General features: G+C 31.2%; 2 protein-coding genes across 2 annotated transcripts; one reads left to right on the top strand and one right to left on the bottom strand.

The window, feature by feature from the left end:
• Window positions 1-185: 185 nt before the first annotated feature.
• LOC105123583 (primary amine oxidase-like) lies at window positions 186-7,365 on the bottom strand. Its single transcript, XM_011023240.1, has 5 exons — window positions 6,581-7,365; window positions 1,507-1,891; window positions 1,296-1,409; window positions 671-1,209; window positions 186-572 (listed from the first exon to the last, which is right to left on the bottom strand). The coding sequence occupies exons 1-5, from the start codon at window positions 7,363-7,365 to the stop codon at window positions 368-370; spliced, it is 2,028 nt and encodes a 675-aa protein (XP_011021542.1). The 3' UTR covers window positions 186-367.
• Window positions 7,366-16,257: 8,892 nt separating this feature from the next.
• LOC105123584 (thermospermine synthase ACAULIS5-like) lies at window positions 16,258-20,266 on the top strand. Its single transcript, XM_011023241.1, has 10 exons — window positions 16,258-16,676; window positions 17,653-17,719; window positions 17,836-17,930; window positions 18,046-18,148; window positions 18,772-18,860; window positions 18,977-19,133; window positions 19,229-19,304; window positions 19,419-19,477; window positions 19,726-19,862; window positions 19,950-20,266. The coding sequence occupies exons 1-10, from the start codon at window positions 16,531-16,533 to the stop codon at window positions 20,086-20,088; spliced, it is 1,068 nt and encodes a 355-aa protein (XP_011021543.1). The 5' UTR covers window positions 16,258-16,530; the 3' UTR covers window positions 20,089-20,266.
• Window positions 20,267-20,872: the final 606 nt, after the last annotated feature.

The following is a 20,872-nucleotide window of genomic DNA, read 5'->3' on the forward strand; positions in this document are numbered from 1 at the left end:
AAATAGAAGCCTGGGTTGTGGAACCTTGTTACCTCAGCCTGAGGGGGGAAAGCGGAATTAATATTGGCAAATGAAGCTTTTAGTCATATGGTTGGCTGGTTAAAATCTCTATTTCAGCAGTTAAAATTTGAAGTTAGCCTTTCTTCTTTAAAAAAAAGGGGAGTTCTTTAGTTAGATGAATTATCTTGTTAGAAACCATATGATTTTTAACATAACATTGAAACGTTCTAGTTCATCGAGCAGAGCTCATGCAAGCTTTCTTGTTTTCGATACGGAACTGCCCATAGCAAAGAAAATACAAAAACATGCAAACATTAAAGTAGAGACAAACTTATTTGGCATTTCGAGAAACATGAAAGAAAATAGACTATGGTTTGGCGGTGCAGTTAGGCCAACGTACAGGCTTAGGAGGCAAAACCTTGAGCACAGGATTGCTTTCAAAGAAATTAGCCGGCCGGAGCTCGAATCCAGCACTCAATGTTGGCATCACAGGAAAATCTTCTTGGCAAGGGGAATGGTGATACCCCAAGACATGCCATAATACTATGTCCTCGTTTTCAATCTTTCTATCCCTGCACATCAAAAAACCCAAAATTGGAATAAATTTCGAGATTGAAATTAAGTTAATTGATGACATGATCTCTACTGTTTTAGATTACCAATGGAATACCTGAGGGTCCAAACAGCTAAAGTGTCTTGTCCTTGGCTTTGATCAACATACTTTCCTCCTGCCCATATTTCAGACTTGTTATATGGGGTGACCCACACATTATACTTAGAGAAGGCTCCACGAATTTGTGGATAGTCATCCTCTAGCAGAAGGGGGTGTGTAGCTGTCCCTGGTATCAAACGATAGCCATGATAGTTTCCAGGTTTAGTTTTCTTATTTGGATTCACAATTACCAGGTCAGATGGAGTCATCCCTAAGCGAATTTTCGCCTCCGATTCAGTCTTGGCTGTTTCACTAACAACAGTCCAAAAACTCTTCCTTGGTGAGACATTATCCTTCACATGTTTGGTTACCAAATTTTGCTTAACAAAAGAATTGGCAACACCATCAATGTCAAGATCAAGGCGGTAAGTCAAGAAATGATCATGGTTTAAGCCGATTGTATTGTCTCCTAACAATGTACCGTAAACTTCTTCATTTATCTGATCCACATTGGTGAATGTTGTTGACTTCACTTCAAGAATTCCACTTAAACCAACCTGTTGAGGCATAGAACGTGTTACAAACTTGAGGACATGATCAAGATCAAGGTAATTATAAAGCCACGCCATTGTCTACAGTTTACCTGAGCTTTGATAGAACCACTTGGCTTGAATTCCCAGTCTATTATATGATCATAGTTACCGATCGTGGCAACCATCCTCACTACTAGGCTTACCTCAGGCCTAGCCTCAGTGATCTGAAAATAACGTACACATTTTTCAATCCTATCGATATATTAGCTGAATGAAATCGAAATCAATTGCTCTAAAATATAACGTCACAGAAATGTTTACCACTCGGTTTGGAATCCCCAACTCGGTATGTCGCCACATGATATCTCCAGCGTGCCTTTCAAATATGCAAAAAGCATTTGCTACTTTCACTGCTGAACCGTCATGTGCTGCATAGTAGCCGTCCATGAATACTGCATTATTTGGACAATCGGCCAGGGGCACTAATGAAGCCGCATTTTGACCGAACCCGAATTCTCCGCAATCAAAAAATGTTTTGTAGTAATATTCCTCGGTTGGATCCATGTAGGGGACAAAGAGTTCAGATATGTGTCCTCGGTACAGCACGCTGCGATAGGTGTGCTTTTCTGGATCGTAAATTGATGCCAGAGATATAATTGGTCCAACTCGGACATCAAATGCTAGATGAAACACCCAGTTGACCCATCTGATTGGGATCAAATTTGAAGTCAGTTGTTTGTTAAGCTTTTCAAAAATATATTAAAATAACAGGAACGAAAAATAATTAATTATCGAATCAGGAAATGCCATGGCCAGCTCCATGTTTTGTTTTTACTTAATTACACAGTAGGGCTAGGTTCGATTAACCAAACCCGAAAAATTCCTAAAGCTCAGCTGGCGTGCCACAAGAGGCAGCCTCCGCCTATTAGGTCTACAGTTTGCGAAAAAAAAGAAGCCGATTGCATAATTGATAACAGTTCAATCACCTTCCCCCCCCCCCCATTGAAATACCAAAAATAAATTACAAGAAAAAGAAGAAAAGGTGTTTCTAGCTGCGACATGTGGAGAAACTAACATTTCTGGGAAAACAAAGGGATATTATCTTTATTGTATGATTTTTTATTCTATTTTGAGAGGTGAATTATTGATGTGTTAATTAAATCCATTACTTTTGGTTACGTAAAATTAATCGACAAATCATAGCTTAATACAGGAATTTTTTTTGGTATAATAGGGTATAATTTAATTAATCATGGGGATTTAAGTGTTAACCTCAGAATGGAAAGGGTAAAGAAATTTTGAAGACTGGAAGATTTTGGATCTAAAACACTGTCAATTTTAATTTGTTGATTCTCTAGATATACTAGAAGTGTTCAAATAATCAAAATGATGCCAATTTTTAATTTTTTAAAGTAAAAACAGCTTGAAAAAATGAAATTCGGTTTTCAAGAAATAAAATATTTTAAAAAATAAATTCAAGCCGTTTTTAATATTTGTAGAAAAAGTATTTGGGTTTTTTACATTTTAAATATTTTTAGTTAATATATTTATTTAAAAAAAATAGACACTGTGGAAAATTACTTACTTGATATATGACACATGTCTGTATCAATTTAATTTTTAAAGAAAAAATGCTGAAAATGAAATTCAGTTTTTTAAAATTTCAAAAATTCTATTAAAAAATGTATAAAAGCAATGTCTTTTTTAAAAAAAACTTTGATATCATATTTTTTTATTCTTCTGTTTGTTAATTAAGCCTATACAAGCCACTAAAATAGTGAAATAAAACCATATAAATATCATTATTACAACTAAAAAAAGCCACTAAAATAGTGAAATAAAACCATATAAATATCATTATTACAACTCAAATATTTTGATTTAATTATGCACTAGGTATTTTAATAATGCATAATGATTTTTAAAAATATAATTTTTTTCAGTTTTTATATTAACATATTATAATCATAAAAAATATTTAAAAAAATCAATTTAATATATTTTTTAAAAAAATAATCTAAACATAATTTCGAACAAAAAAAATGCCTAAAACAGTCCACATGAAATCAGAGCTGAAACATGTGTATGATTTGGCACTTATCTCGTCAGTTTGATTCCTTGAAAGGCTTCTAAGCTTTTAAAGCATTGTACCCTCACGAGGACCACGAGAAGGGAATTGCGACTTTGCTATCCCTGGACGGCTAGAACTTCGAGGAACAGCTAGCAACACATCACCATGTACGATATCACGTGCATACTTTGTCTTTCATACGAGTATTTCGTGGACATGTAGGAGCAAAGGGTTGATCCAAGACAAAAATAAGGAGGAGGAGGAGGTTCAACGTCTGGAGACTTGCCATGTGATTATTGATTTCAATTAATAAATAAGTTCAAAATTATTTTACAATCAACACGAGACTGCCATTCGTATTAATAAATTGATTAATTTCTATTTATTTACTAGAAAATAAAGTTTTTATAGAAAGTGATTTTTAAAAAAGTAAACTTTAAAAATATAAATTATTTTTTGATATTTAATAATATAATAAAAAATCAATTAAAATTTTTTCCAGTATTTAGTTATGTAATGAAAAATAAGATGGAAAAAAATTATTAATATTTTATATTTTTCAAGTTTATTAAAATAATAAAGAAAAAATTTTACAAATTAAAAAGTTGAAGGAGAATGAAATTGAAAAAAATATAATTTTATAAATTATCTCAAATAAAATAAATAATAATCAAAATAATAAATATCAAATCTATAAAATTAAAAATTAAAATAATTATATTAAAATTTTATAAAGTATTTCAAATAAAATAAGTAACAAATAAGGGTCAAATTTGATGAATATATTTTTTTAATAAAAAATAATAACAAAAAAACAAATAAAAATTATAAAAATAAGAACCAAAGCTAATATAAAAATTAAATTTTAAAAGATAAAATTGAATAATAAATATTTAAAATAAAATATATATATAACAATTAAAAGTTTGAGAACCAAATTTAATATAATCAGTAAATAATATGATATTTTTAAATTTTTTATAACTTTAAAAAAATATTTTTTACTCAAATTGTTTAGTAAAATACTTTTCTGGAAATAAAATTAAATTAAAATTTGTATTTAACTGAAAAATAATTTTTTTCGATTAATTTTTTTAATAATAAAAAAATATAAAAAAAATTAAAAAAATAAGTTTTTAAAAAACAATCACCGACTAAAAACACTTCCACTGGAAAAGTAAAAAAAAACTTTGACTATTTGCGTAAAAAAAATATGATAGCAGCGAACGTCTTTAGCTGTTTATTTCCTACCTACGTCCGTCGTTTTCATGCCTAACAAAAATAGACAGATAATTTTTAGCAAAAACAGTCAAATCATTTTTCCGCAGTTACAGAGTTTGGATGTCCATATCACTTCTCCATCTTTGATGGTGAACGTGATTATCAAGTGAAAAAAATTACTTGGGTTATCGTTCCCCATGAATTCTTTGGTTTGACCATGTGGCTGTTGTCAGCCGAAACACCGTAATTTAAAGACACACAGGATACTCATTTATGGCGGGGACCTTGAGTTGCGGGTTGCCATGGCGCGATGAACCATCCATTTATGGCCCCAGCTGCTACAGACCTTAATCAGTGCCTCCTGAGTTATAGTACCAAAGCGTGCATTCTCGCCCTTGGACTGTTGATTGGAAGGTTACTTAAGGATAGCTAAACGAGAAAAGAAACTACGGTATGCCGGTCAATCTAATAGAATTGGAGGTGTTTTCCACCCGCCACGCCATATTATCAGCTAAAATAACTATTTTGTTTTTAAGAAAAAAAACAATACCAGCTAATGTCACAGGCAGAGAAACACCACAAATCACAAAGATTCGAAAACTCGAAGTTTCTAGAATATATATATATACACACACACACATACAAAAGATTCGAAAACTCGAAGGTATCCTCCAAATTCAATGTTGATTGTACGCCTCCAGTTCAGTAGTGACCAGTAAATACGTACCTTTGCTTTCCTTGAATGGAGGATACCTTGAATTTGGAGGATACCTTCGAGTTTTCGAATCTTTGTGATTTGTGATGTTCGAGAAACACCTCTTGCTTTTTCCAGTGGTCCTCTCTCTCTCTCTCTCTCTCTCTCTAATAATATATATATATATATATATATATATATATATATATATATATATATATATATGTTCCAGTGCTTCTCTGCTTCCTCGTTGTCAATTGCCATTGTCTACTAAACAAATGGGCGATGTAGAAAAAATATCTCCCCTCTCTTATCCATATTTTTCACATTCAGTGAAAGTCTTGATCCAAGTATATGTAATGTAATATTTATCTAATCATTTTAATTTAAAAATTTAAGTAATATATTAGATAAGATTTTAAAATATAATTTATATTATTTTTTAATAATATTTTTTAAATAAAAATATTTTAACTTAAAAATTTAAACAAACTCACATAAGTTTAATTTTTATTATATAGAATGAAGGTGGGGAGTTATAATTTTTTTTCTGGTGAGATTAATGAAACTCAACCTATAGACCTAATTAACTTCTTTCTTAAAAGGACATCACTTAATTAATGAATTACTTATGAAAGATTTAGTACAATACATTTTTCATTTGCAGCATTCAAGATGAAATTAATATCAATTCCTTTTCTTATAGAATCCATTTACCAAAATAAAACATTATTTCGGATGCTTGGGTATGCTCCTAAAATTCTTCTGTAGACATATTTGATACCTAACTCACCTCATTAATATAATTTCATTTACTGTTACTATTGAAGATGTTTAATAGTTTCAATAGTTTCTACATTATAATATCACCAAAAAATATAATCTACTTCGATAATAATTGATGAATACGTACTATAAAGAATAGAGAAAATATTGCTTTAACGTTCTTAATTATTGCTAGTATATTTTTTCACACGTTTGAACAGCTTATATTGTTTTCTAGAGGTTTTTCCATTAATCTAAAAATAACTGAAATAAAAATGCACACTAATCACGGCTTGTAAGTCCGAAGATGGGCCTTGGGCAATTTAGCTTATTTGGACTAGGCTCCTGTCTCGTACCTTGCAACTTGACCTACGCTATTCCTTAAATCTAGTGTGGACTTTTAAAATAATAGTCAGATTAGATTTCATTAATCTGAGTATATATATAGAGACACGCCATGGCCTGATTAACTTAACTTGCTTTTACATTCGAATGTTCATTATACAACAAAAAATGACAAATTCTTTCTCCTTTATTTTTTTAATATGGACAAATAATTAGAACAAAGGTATCAAGATGAGTGAAATAATGATGAGAAGAAGAAGAGAAACAAAATAAGCACAAAAAGAAGAGAGGAGAAAAACCTGATAGTATGGCCATCAATCTCGAAGCCAGGTCCATTCGTTTGCATGATGGCTGCACCGTTGATACGGGGACCAAAAGGCGGATGCTGCTTGGAAAATCTGTAGTCAGTTCCCTCTGCTTTTGGTACCGGAATCTTGAACGCGTCACTGTATTCAACAATCTTCATTTTATCAAGATCGACAACTATTCGTATTCCCTCTATTGGTCTGAGGTACAAATTAACGGTGCCCTTGTTATAAAAACATTGAACCTTTACCACCCTTTTAGTTCTCTCAACTCCTCCAAACCACCCCACTGTAAAAGTAGAACAAACAACATATGAAACGTTAAGGTCTCTCTTTTTAGTTGATTCGATAAAGGGGCCGTATTTTAATGGCAACTGAATTGCAGCTATTTGCTCGTCAGCTGTAAGTAAAGGATAGCCAAGTCCCTTGTAAACTTCATCATATACAATGATGCGTTTGGATAAGTCTACAATAATTTCATGGGTTTGCTCATTTACTCGAGTAAAGACTAGTGCCCGGCGAGGAAGGGTTTTGGTGCTGGGTTTCGATAGCCATGACAGAACAGTTGGTTTTTCTGGCTCATCTAACCCTACATAATGGAATGATATGCTGTTGTTTGAGCTAGGGTTGTATGATTTCTTGACAATGGTTTGGACAAGGGTCAATTCTTTTGGGGATAGAGGGTCTAGTGGGTGCTGCGCACCCTTGTAGCAAGAGATAGGCGAGATAGTAAAGCTAGAGAAGAGTAACAAGAGCACCACTTTCAATGTTGAAGCCATGGCTATGAAGTGACTATGGAGCTTCTTCATCCTTAAATAGTCATTTTGGACTTTTTCTATGAGTGCACGTATTCGGAAAAAATATTAGTTGCAATCGTACTTGTCAAATTAGACTAATGTTGGATGACATAATGACCCGCCTAACTACGTTGAGTTTATAATTATGGGACTGGTTAATGATTTAACCAATCTATCAAATTCAAAAGATTCAATTAAAATCCAAATCTAGACAACCCGGTCAGACCAATAGCTGTTAGAATATTGTGTGTGCGTGTAAGCCGTCCAATTAATTACAGTAGACAGGATCAGGTTCGATATTGATGGTTTGATCGTGTATTACGAAGTTCTAATGAGACGACAGCAAAACCTGTCAAGAAATGATCGAGTTGTTGAACTATTTGCACAGTTTATGCTAAATATCCAGATTAATTTGAAATAAAGTATTAAGAATAAAAGTGGATCATTCTTTCAAGAAAAAAAAAACATAGAGAAAATGTAGAGTAAAACGGGGGCGTGCAAATATGATTGCAATAGTAGTAGATATAAGACTTATAGTGAACGATTCGAGGGTTACTCGAGACTTAGTTGAGGTTATGCCAGATAATAAGTAAAATATACTCTTTCATATTACACAAGATAAATAAGCTTGAATGATCTATGCTGAGTAGAAACGACCGTTATTAGGAATAAGATAAACATATATATATATATATATAACAGGTCTACAGGAGTTTTGAGGTTGTTCGATGCGGTATTAATTTTAAATGTAATATTGTCCCTTTCTTGAAAGGGAATCTATCTAATCTACCCGGCTGTTAATGTTTATTCTAACCCAAGTTGGCCAGTCACCAATGAGAAATTGTAAAAACTATTTCTCATTAAAAATATAATTTCTTTTAACTTCTTGTTTGATATATCATCTGTCCTGATGCTTCTTTATAACCGAATTCATCAATTTAAACTCCTAAAAGCTTTGATGGCCTAGCAGAGCCCAAAGCATCTACCATTAAATTAGATAGAAAGCTCACTAATGTTCTATAAAGGTTGAATCTCAGACGGTTTGATACATCCAAAGCCAATTGGTATACTCCAGTACACTATCTTATGGTCAAATATAATTTAATTGTCATCAACTACGACGACAAAATGTATTTGCACTGGATGAAAAAATAACCCTTCGTCGCATGTTTCACAAAACTCAGAACGAGAGAAACTTTCACAATGACTTGTTGTCATTTGGGTCATTTGTCCTTAAGTTATCCAAAATCATAGGCTATATATAAACACATTATTGACCATATCTTTTCATAGACAGATTCAAAACTCTATAAACAACCTTGAATCGATCTAAAAGTAAGCAGTATTCTCTTTCATAAGGAACTTCATCTTATTCCTTTTAAGTTTTGTTGTGCCATCACACACACAACACCACCTTTTAGGTTTAGTGATAACTTAAGCACAAAAGGATCTATTTAAACTAATAAAAAGATTTGTTTTGCAGGTATTCATTTATCCAAGCCTAGTTTACTACACCTTTCAGCTTATAACAACCTTAGAAAAATCATAATCTTTAAAAGGTTTTTGTGTGTGTGTGTGTGTGGTTGAAACGCTCATTCGAAGAAACAATTAAAGATTGGGACCGATTGTAAAATTACCAAAAGCTCATACACTAGGATGGCTATTATCTCATAAAATAAGGGTTTAATTTCGTAGTTGATTTTTTTATCAAATATATAATTTATTATCCAATGAAAAAGTACCAAGCCTAAGCATTAGCCTATTAAAGACCATGACCGGTTCAGAAAAGGCTCTACCAAGAAACACAAGATTGTCCAATCTAATAGTCAATAAAAGAAAAGAAAAGAAAAGAAAAAAAGAACATCTTCACGGTGCATTTATTTCACGCTTATGTGTTTTGCGTTGGGAGTCTGTCTCTGTACTTGTTTATGGGTTGGACAACGCCGCGGGGAATCTTTTTTAAAAAATATCTTTTTCATTTAAAAATATATAATATTAAAAAATATCTTTTTAAAAAAATATACGATTAAGGGGGATCTTTTTTAAAAAATATCTTTTTTATTTAAAAATATATTAAAAAATTCAAAAAATTCAAAAATATGTTTTTAAACACAAAAATAAATATACTGTTAATAAATTATTAAGGGCACGCAGTCACCTCTCTTCATCCCCCCCGTCTTTCTGGTTCATTTTTCTTCTTCTTTTTTCCCCATCCTTTTGGCGCTGAGGAACAATGAAGAAGAGAGCTAAGCAATGGACAAAGAAAACCAGTAGAGTCTCCTAAGGGAAGGAGACGCAAACCAGGAGAAGGGGCCATCCAAAAAGTACTCAGCTTGCCATGAAATCAGCATACTGATTTTCTTCCCGCAAGACATGATGCGCACTAATCTTTTCGTTTTTTCTTTCAAGAAAACCTCATCATCTTTGCCTCTCCTTCAAGCTCTTTGAATTATCAACTTCATTGAGAGAAAAAAATAAAATTCATCTCATGTATTGTATTAAAGTCTAAATCCGAGGCGCCTCCATCTCTTCCTTGCTATATTTTCTTTTGTCAAGGCTGCGTACTGGCATTGTTTACATACACATAGCAATCATTCTGTAAAACAAGAGTTGTACTCCATATATATAAAGTAATACTCTTACTATCTAATAATTTCTCGTTTACATATGCTCAGATTTTCTAAATATTCATTGTATTTGACCATGATATCATGTATTTTGCCTGTGGTTGAATTGGCGCAAATCCTGACACATGACACCTTGACTACTCTCATTTCCTCTCCTTCTACTTCTCCTCTTTCTTTCACAGACTCGTTTACTTTTCTTTATTTTTTTATTTACTACAAAATCTCTTCAACTTAACTAATCAAAAAGTGCAAAACGGGATTATTTGTTGAAACATGTTTTTGGGATAAAGAACTGTGTAACTGGTTTTGTTTCTACTAAAACCCAAATCATAAATCGTTTTTCTATAGTTTCTTTCTTTTTACTAGGCTCAAGGCTGGCCTAAAAAGCTTGAGATCCATCACAAACCACGCTTAGGCTTGAGATCCAGAACGGTGGATTGGATGGGGTCGAACCCAGGCCTAGAAAACTACATCGAGCCTGACCTCAGCTCGAACCTATCCTAGCCTCGCCTTTGAACAGGCTTAGCTGTCTCGTGCTTGCTTCTAGCGTGAATTAGGTTTCGTGCAGCAACCACGATGCCTCATTGTTTAATTTTTAAAAAAATTAGCAAAATAAATTAAAAATATTATATAATTTTTTAAAAGAAAATAGTGAAATAATATAATTTCTATATGTTATGTTCGGAAAACATGATCTTTATAAATTGTTACTATTCATAATGTTGAGTTCTAAAAATATATATTAAATTGTTAGGAAAAAAAAGAAAATAAATATGAAGAAGATGTTGAAACTTTAATTACAATACCATCAATATTATTAAAAAAATATTATTTAAATGAACTTAATATACCAAAAAAATAATTAATAATAACTCAAGTAAACTATATTTATCAAAAAATATAAATAAAGCATGTATCATACCCACCCTCATTATCGTTATCATTATTCAATTTACAGATTTTAAAGCATAAAAATAAAAATATAATACTATATAAAAAAGTTGGGTGCACATAAACCTCGTGTCTTAAAAAAAATGCAACAAATATTCAATTTTATTAAGATAAGAGGATATTAAAATCTCTAATGCAAGGGATTATATGCAAGGAATCAATTATTATCTTGATTCTTTTTTTTATGACGCTAATTGGAGACTCAAATCTTACAGAGTCAGAGATAGAGTTCTCTGCAAGAGCGCAAATGAAGATTTTACGAAATTCGTTAAGGGTGCGTTTCTTAAAGCGGATTTTGACAAACGACAAGTTTGCTATAGGTGATCTGATGAATACTTAAAAAATGTATTTGATCCATCGTCGTAGCAAACAAATGAGGTATAAGTTTGATAACCGGTATAAAGAAGATTGAATAACATTCAATTTTTAAACCAGTCAAATATTAAAAAAATTATTTAAAATAAATAATAAAAAAATTAAATTAATTGAAGTTAATTTGTTAAACTTACAAATTAGTTATAAGATCATGATAATTATATAAAAAATACAAAAAAAACCATCACAAAGCGCAATTCCCTATAAACATAATACTGAATAATAAAAATAAAAAAATAATTGAAAAATAAAAAAGAATTGAAAAAATAAATCAAAGTCAATTCAAGCTAATTTTTCAAACTCGAAAAAATCATAAAACCAAATTCTCAATCAGTAAAATACTCAGAACTAAAATCGAACAAAAAAATAGTAAAAGTAATCCAAAATAAAATAAATAGTAATCAAATGAATAATGATAAAATTTAATATAATAATTGAAAGGATAAAATTAAAAAAAAAAATCAATTCAAAATAAGATTCAAAACAAAACTAATGAAAATCAAAATATTAAGAATCAAATATGATATAAAAACAATATGACATGACAATATTCAATCTTAAAAGGCCTCACTAAATTCTAAAAAAGAGAAAAGAATAAAAAAAAGAAGAAGAAAAAGAAAGAGTTATTGACGACACGCGTTGACCTAGATGGAAGAGCTCGGCACAAAGCTTTCAACATCACCGCTAAAATCAATGCTTAGCCCTTGAAGATGTAGGGTGAATATCAAAATATTTTAAATGGACTCCTTTTCTAGCTCAAATTTGAACTTAAATTATATGAGAGTTGTTTTGATGTGACTTAGTCAACTTGACTGATCCAAATATCAACTTGATTGACTGGTTAAAAAAGTATGAGGTTGAGATTGAGATTGAGGAAAAATAATGAAATTAATCGGAAAACCTCCAAACCAACTTCTTACCTGAATCAAGTTAAGATTAAACTATATAAGAGTTGTATTAATGTAATCTAATTGACTTAACCGGTCTAAAAACAACTCAATTAACTCGTGAAAAAAGTTTGAGAATAAATTTGAGTAAAGAATGATGAAATAGATAAGAAAAAAAAACTTTTTAGCTCAACTTTCTATCTATCACGAGTTTGTATGGGATAATGAAAGAATTTTAAAAATAAAATTGAAATAAAAAAATTAAAGGGGAGATTGAATTGAAAAAAGAAAAAGGATGAACACTCAAGCTCCATAAAGAATTACAGTTTTTTAGTACAAATTGAAGAGTAATTGTCTCCTAAAATCTTAGTGTTTATCACATGTTAGCACTGTACAAGGATAATCTAGGAATTAGACTATTGTTCTGTGTAAACGATCCTTGAGATATTTTTTACTTGATTAAGTGACCTCAAGCTTGCCAAGTATGATAATTCTTTCAGGTAATGGGGTCGGCAAATCGAGTAAAAGATTAGACGAACAGTGACAAAAAAGCTTATTGGTCTTTGGGACCCAAGGGGCATTGAGACTATCATCATAACTTTCCAAAACAAGATGTGGGTGAATCCATCATCACCCCCTCCAAATTCTATGGCTCTTTGAGTTCGTATAGTAATAGTTGGCCGGCGTGAACAAAGAACACCAATCCTCTTCAAGCGACCCTCCTCCATGAGGGCACATAATGCTGATGCGAGAATTACCGGTGTTGGACCCCACAAAAAGGGGTTAAAAGATGAGATGAGAGGTCGACACCTGGCAAAACAGGCATGATAATATAGAGGTAAGTGGTGAACTCAATAGTGTAAGAGGGGTTATTGTGAGTTTTTATCATGGCGGGGTCGAAGATTTTTTATGTTGCTGAGTTGTGGATTGTTGTTCTCTGATCGTGACGGTGGTGATGATGAGTGCGCCAGGCATGGCACGCCCCCTCCTCCATCTTTTGAAGTAAGAGAATATGATGATGGTTCCAGCTGCACGCCCTCGTCTCTCTCTCTCTGTCCAACCTAGATTTGCACACATTTTCGAAGAAAATAAAATAGCCAGAATTTTCGGTAATTGTCACTCCTTACTAATCATCATCTTTTATCCTTTTCCTTGACTTTCTCTTGTTCATTTTCTCTTAAAATCTAAGATGCATGTAGCTGCAGTGACATTGTGATCATATTTCAGGCAATTTGCCATCCTATTTCCAGCATAATTTTACGTGCCATATAATTAAGACATTTGCAAGGAATGCTTTTCGACATCTTGAAGGTATTTCTCTTGGAATGCTCTTTTGTTTTTTTAGAAACAGATGTGATATCTTTCATAATAATTCAATTAGAAGCCAGGAATGATTCTAAATTATAATACTGATTTTTATAAGGGACAAATTAATACGATAATTGCATGTGGTTAGACACTGGGATCGTCAGTGTATAGAAATAGCATCCCAGTTTTTTTTTCCCACAGATATCTATTTAAATTCTTCATTTTTTCTATTTTCCTATTTTTTAAATATATATCACACACACACATATATTTAAATTTTTAAAAACACTTATGAATATAACTGTATTAAGAGTATTTTCTTTCATTTTCTCAAATTAACATGAAAAATAAATTTGTCAAAATAAACAAAAACGTATTTTATATAATTTAATAATTTATATCAATTAAAAAATTTATGAATCAGTGTAAATTATTTTTTATGAATTGAATTAAATAAATTAACCAAAGAGTTAATTTTATTAAAAAAATACAAGAAGAAATTTATTTATTGAATGAATGAATGAATGAGTTTTTCAGGAATATAATTATATAAAAAATAATTAAAATATACGTAGTATAGAGAAATAAAAACTGACCATGTTCTAAAAACAATTATGAAAAATAATGATCTTAATTTTATTCATTTATTGGTTTTAAGCATTGCAGTTTTGATTATAATATATATCAAGTGTAAACAAATGTTTCGTGTATTTTCTTATATATGTGTTGTTATTCATTAACAAAAAAAATAGACATTAATTTTCTATTATATACCATTACCAAACACAACTTCATTTTCATTATAAATTTATTCTAGCCATCTTCATATTTTCTATTCTAAAATAGTAATCAAACACTAATAAATAAAATAGTAATCAAACACTGATAAGATTTGTTCACGCAATCAATCCTTATATTACTATTACTAGAGAATTGGCATACGGTACGCTGTGAGCTAAATTAAACTTTTTTAGAATGTTAAGAAAATATTAAGTATTGCTAAAGTATTTTCTAAAAACAAACAATTCTAAATCAAGTAGAAATGATTTAATCTGATTAATTTGAAAGTTCTATAAATAATTTGAATGATTAATAAAAATATAATTTGACTAAAAAACATTCAATATGATATCTTTTAAAAAACTATTAAGACAATAACCTATTATATTGATTGATGTTAACTCAATTTACCTTGTTAAATCCACAATTTAGATCAAGAGACCATAACAATCTCATAGAAAAACAAATTATGAATCTCACTCCCCAATCAATTGAATATTGATTGATAAAATTAGGTAAAATTCAACTAAAAAATAAAAAAATAATTCACGTTAACCCGAGTTAACCTTCCAAACTTATAATTTGAATCATGGGACTTAGATATACCTGTAGAAAGTAAATCAAAATAAATTATGAACTTTAATTTTCAATTAACCCAATATTTAAGGATGGATTTTAAAAAAAAAATTAATTAAAAAACACAAAAATAACCCAAGTCAACTTGAATTAACTAGCTAAACCATAACCTAGGTCATTGGATGGAGAGATACTCATAAAAGTAAACCAAAATAAATTATAAAGTCTAATTTTTAATTAATTCAATATTTAATAATGAAATTAAAAAAATAACTCGAGTCTATTAGTTTAGCTTTTTAAACCCACAACCTGGGTTGTAAGATTATGTTGAACTTATAGAAAACAAATAAAAAAAACTCAATTTTTAATCAATTAAATATTAAAGATAAAAAATTAAAAAAATTAAAAAGATGATAAAAAAATTAAATCAATTAGGTTAAATAATAAAATTTATGATCGAAATCATGATACTGGGATATCATGATAAAAAATAAATTAAAATAAATTATAAAATTTAATTTTTTATAAGTTTAATATTAAAAAAAACAAATTATTATATAAGTGAATAGTGATATGAGAGGAGAGGAGCAATTAATTCCCCTCCTCCATTACTGTTTGTTATATATAATTATAATATACAAATGAATAAACAATATGCATATGGAAAAGATCATTACATATGCGCAAGAAGCCAAGATCGTGTGATATGTGAATTTATTGATACTTTACGGGGAGGTATAAACTAAGAACAATATTGATGACCGCATTGCTAAATATATGGATTTTATTTTTAAAAAAATACGATTTTTTGAAGCATCTTTGTTTTGCAAAATAATACAAGCAAGATTTTTTTTAGTGAAATAGCATAGTCAATAAATATCATAGTTAAAAATAATGATATTTTAAAAAGTCATGGTTTTGAAATAACCATATTTTAAAAAAATTGTAAAAATAAATTGATATAAATTTCAATTAAAAAAAAAAAAGAAGAGAGGGAGAAGTAATGTAAAAAAAAAAAGATATTTAAAATACATTGAAGATTTAATGATGACATCTCTTCTATCATAAAAAAGATAGAAAAATTTTGGATGGTAACATAAATGTTATTATCGGAGTGTACTTCCAAAATCTTTTTTTTATTTCCTTTGTTTTTTCTTCTTTTGAGATTTATGCCAATATATTTTAATTGTTTTTAAAAATATTGCAATTATTAATTGCGATTTTTTAAAATATCGTTATCTTCAACTATGATATTTATCATACCGTTTCACTGATTATTTTTTCAACGAGGCTAGTTTGGCAAATTGTTAGAAAGCAAATTTGCAACCACGCCAGCAAATCAACCTTTAGAGATCACGCACTTCTTTGCTTTTTGTGCGCACATATATTCGAAAATTCATGAGGATATCTTGTCTGTAGCTCTACTTTTCAGTCCTGGGGGACACACCCGCTTCGATCGATTTCACTAGCTCTCCATACCAAACCAAATCATGCCCTTTTCGATTTTCCTGCCACCTTCCGATTTATATTGTGCAGCCCTGCTACCCTTCTCTCCATCCTTCACTTGAGTACTAGCCTCCTTCCTCTATCGCCTTGGCCTCTCACTCTTTCTTGGCTTACTTAGAGATACAGAAGAGAGAAAAATGGGTGAAATTTCTTGCTCTAATGACATTAGCAGTGGCAATGGTGTGAATGGCAAAAGCCATTCATCACTGAATGGTTACAGGAAGAGCTGTTGGTATGAAGAAGAGATTGAAGAGAACTTGAGATGGTGTTTTGCTCTCAATAGGTACATATAAATTGCACGCCAACTGCTCCATCATCATCATCATTCAAATTAACCAAGTGAAATGGTTTGGTTTTATTGCCAGCCAACTTCGATATTCCTCTTATTTCTTGACTGGTTTTTTCGAATTTAGGCTTTAGTATTAAAAATATCTTTATATTTTCTTTACTTCTCCCCCTTCCTGTTATCTTAACTCTTGTGCTCTTAACTTGAGATGGAAACTTAATTTCCCATTCTATAAGAATAAGTACATCACCGTATCGAAACACCTACCCTGCATTCCGGGCCACGATGATTCAATCTCTAGGGCCATGCCCTTCCCTTCGATAGAAGATAAACAAACAAAGAACCCACTGGTTTTTTATAATCTCCTCTTCTCTCTTATTTAGTGACGGGTTTTGCGGTGAAACATGTTTTATTTCACAAATTTTATGATAGAATTCCTAAGACAGTGTCACAGGAGAAGCTTCATGAATCAAAAAAGAACCAATACCGTTTTATTGTGCGAGACAAAGCGAAATTATAGAATAGTCATCATATTTTTTTGGTTCATCAAAAGGTCTTAAGTGTTTTTGGGTATCCAAAAGAAAAAAAGAAAAAAGAAACTGAAGTTACTCAAAATATGCTTCAATGCGGAAACCATTAGGCTAAGGCTATTTGTAAATATAATCTGTAATACTCCGGCATGTTCCCTCTGGTCTCGTTTCAAGGATTTGGTTCTCCTTCAAGTTTATTTGTTTTTGTGATGGTATAGTGGCTGTTAATTAGAATAAAAAAAAGGAACCTTAAAAGTGAAATTGTTAATTAACAGGCCAAAGCGGTACATTGTATTTTTTAATTAAAAAATATATATATATTTTTTTTAAGAGAAACATTAATTTCAGATAAAAAACATTGTGGGACACAAAAACAAACACTCCAAAATCCCCCTTTCATGGTTGATTCGTGCATTGACTATCGTTCTTTATTTTTGTCGCAGTATTCTGCACACAGGGGCCTCTCGGTATCAGGACATTGCACTATTGGACACAAAGCCGTTTGGCAAGGTCCATGTTTCAAAAAACTTCTACTCTTAAGAAGAAAGAGTGCTTTGTATATGTCCAGCTTAAATAATTTTCCAGTATTCTATCCTAAGATAAATTATTTTTGTTCTGCCTGACAGGCTTTAGTCATTGATGGAAAGCTGCAAAGTGCGGAAGTGGATGAATTCATCTACCATGAATCTCTTGTTCATCCAGCATTTCTTCATCATTCAAGGTAATTCTTTCTTCTGTTTTTATTATTATTAGTATTTTGGAGGATTGAAGGGTCCCTATGTGGTACTCTAGCGTTGCTTAATTTGTAGCGATTGTTTTTCTACATCTGCTTGCAGTCCAAAGACGGTCTTTATCATGGGAGGAGGTGAAGGTTCCACTGCAAGAGAAATACTAAGACACAAGACAGTGGAGAAGGTTGTCATGTGTGACATTGATGAGGTAATTCAAGTAACCCACTCTTTGTTTAATCCCCTACTTCCATTACAAGGAATTTATAACGTTAAATAGTTTAATCTCGCTATCGCCCATCCGCTTCGATGAATCAGAATTATCACTTTTACTTTTTCTTTTTTTCTTTTTTTTCTTTTTCTTTTTTTCTGATCGAGTAAGGTTATCTATAATCATTAATCCCTTTTTTTCTTGGTCCCCAAATAGAGGGGACAGCATAGTTATTGTTGGCTTAGTTTGTCCAAAAAACTTTATCAAGAAAATGATTATCTATCATTATTATGTTTGTGTTACCCTGAAATGTTAGACAATTCCTTTTTTTGATCCTATTTTTCTTCCCTTGCTCTTTATTGAAGTTTGTTTGGGACTTGTAGCTCCGCTACATCAAGGAAAAGGGCATGTCGTTTAGGTTCATGGCCAATAAATCAAGCACTCAGCGTTCTCCTAACCACCAATAATAATGTATTGATGAAAATATCAGTTCAACCAAAAAACAAATAATTATAAGCCATGTGTGACCAAAGACCAGAGTGCTTTATTCACTGCCATGTAATGTAAGGAATTGGCCAGGAAAATCTTACAGCTCGTAACCCAAACTTGTGTCATGGAATCAGGAGGTGGTAAACTTCTGCAAGGCATACTTGGTTGTGAATAGAGAAGCTTTCTGTGATCCAAGACTTGAGGTCATCATCAACGATGCCAGGTTTGACTCTAGATTCTATGTTTCTTTTGCTATTGTTGTTAAAAAAAAGGTTAAGCATTTCATTACTATTCTCGTTTCTTCTCGTTCATATATATTGTTGCTGTGAAATGTTGCAGAGCTGAGCTAGAAAGTGGAAAGGAGTGCTATGATGTGATCATAGGAGACCTGGCAGACCCAATAGAGGGAGGCCCATGTTACAAACTCTACACTAAGTCCTTTTATGAGCACACCGTTAAGCCCAGACTCAATCAAGGTGGCGTATTTATCACACAGGTATATATAATCGTTTCTGGTTTTTGGAAAGGGAGAGACAGTGGGGAAGAGGGAGGATGGAAGAAATAACCATTCATGTCCTGTGAATTTTGCAGGCAGGACCAGCTGGAATTTTCAGCCATACAGAAGTGTTTTCATGCATCTACAACACTTTAAGGCAGGTGTTCAAATGTAAGTAACTCCTAAATATTTACTAACATTTTGTTTCTTTTTTATAAAGCAACAAAACTGAAACCAAATTAATGGCTTGGCCAATTTTATTTTTCTTTATTTCCCAACGTGCAGATGTGGTGCCTTATTCAGCTCATATCCCTTCCTATGCTGATACCTGGGGATGGGTCATGGTATTATACCTAACACATTCTCTTTCTGTTCTAAAAACAATTAATCCTCCACTTTCCAGGCTTCTGAAACGTTCTTCTAGCCTTATGATGATCACTTAAATGAAATAGTTTCAGCACTTATCAGTTCCCCGCAAATTTACTTGGACACAAATTTTTAGGCCTTTATTACTGTCAATCAAGACTATACATACAACTTGTCTTTACCGTGATAGTTCAGGCACATGTAAAAGTTGCAATTTAATTAACAGGCTTCAGATTCTCCATTTATGCTGAGTGCTGATGAGATAGACACCAGAATTAAACAGAGGATTAAAGGGGAAAACAGGTATCTTGATGGTAAAACATTTTCATCAGCCTCGACATTGAGCAAAGCTGTTCGAAAATCGTAAGGCCCATGCATGTCATCCTCCTCCTACCTTTCTCTTCTATAATAATTAAGCCGTGACTAACTTGGAACATTACTTAATGGCAGGCTTGACAGCGAAACTCATGTCTACACTGAAGGAGCAGCCCGGTTCATCTATGGGCATGGCAGCGTCCACAAACAGAATCAAACTAAATTAATGAGAAATGGATTAATGGAAGAAGCGCCTACCAAAAGCACAAAATGAATTAAGAATGGAAGCAGCAAGTGTTTTTGAAAATTTACTCTTATTCTGTTAATTATATGTTTTTCTTTTTCATCTACTAATAACTCGTGTATGTTTTTTTTTTTTTTTTTAAACTCTTGCTCTTGTAGTTACCTAATGAAATGATTATATAATCGTAACGGGTGGATCTTTGCTTTTATTTTGTCTCAATTTGTTTTTCTAATATGTCGGTAGAATGAAATCCTATTACTGAAATTGTACGATTCCAGGAGGCATGGCGGAAACAGGGGTTTGGTAGGGCCCGGCCCTTGTAAAAGAAACTTTCTTTAATTCCAGAATATCTTTTCTGACTAGATACTTTAACCGTGTATTTTTCTGTATTTAAAAAGTTATATATACCAGTTTTTCTAATATATTTTTTGTATTTAAAAAGTTTTTAAGTAAAAATAAAAAAGTTTATATATATACACACACACATATATTCAAATAAATTTTATATACACACACACATATATTCAAATAAATTAAAAACCATACATGTTAATAAATAAAATAATAAATGATAACTAAAAATAAAAATTTGATTTTCTAACTAAAATTTCCGTCAATTGGTGAATAAAAATTAAATTATTAAAAAAATTAAGATACATGTTAATACTCTGTATTCACTGTTAAGATTTAATAAAGATATGTTTGTTTTAGTGGTATAAGTGTGCTTAAAAAAAAATTATTTTTTTATTTTTAGATTGTTTTGATATAAAAAATAAAATAAAATTATTTTAATATTTATAAATAAAAAATAATT

Source organism: Populus euphratica, unplaced genomic scaffold (assembly GCF_000495115.2).
Source record: "Populus euphratica unplaced genomic scaffold, PopEup_1.0 scaffold9.1, whole genome shotgun sequence".
Lineage (NCBI taxonomy): Eukaryota > Viridiplantae > Streptophyta > Magnoliopsida > Malpighiales > Salicaceae > Populus > Populus euphratica.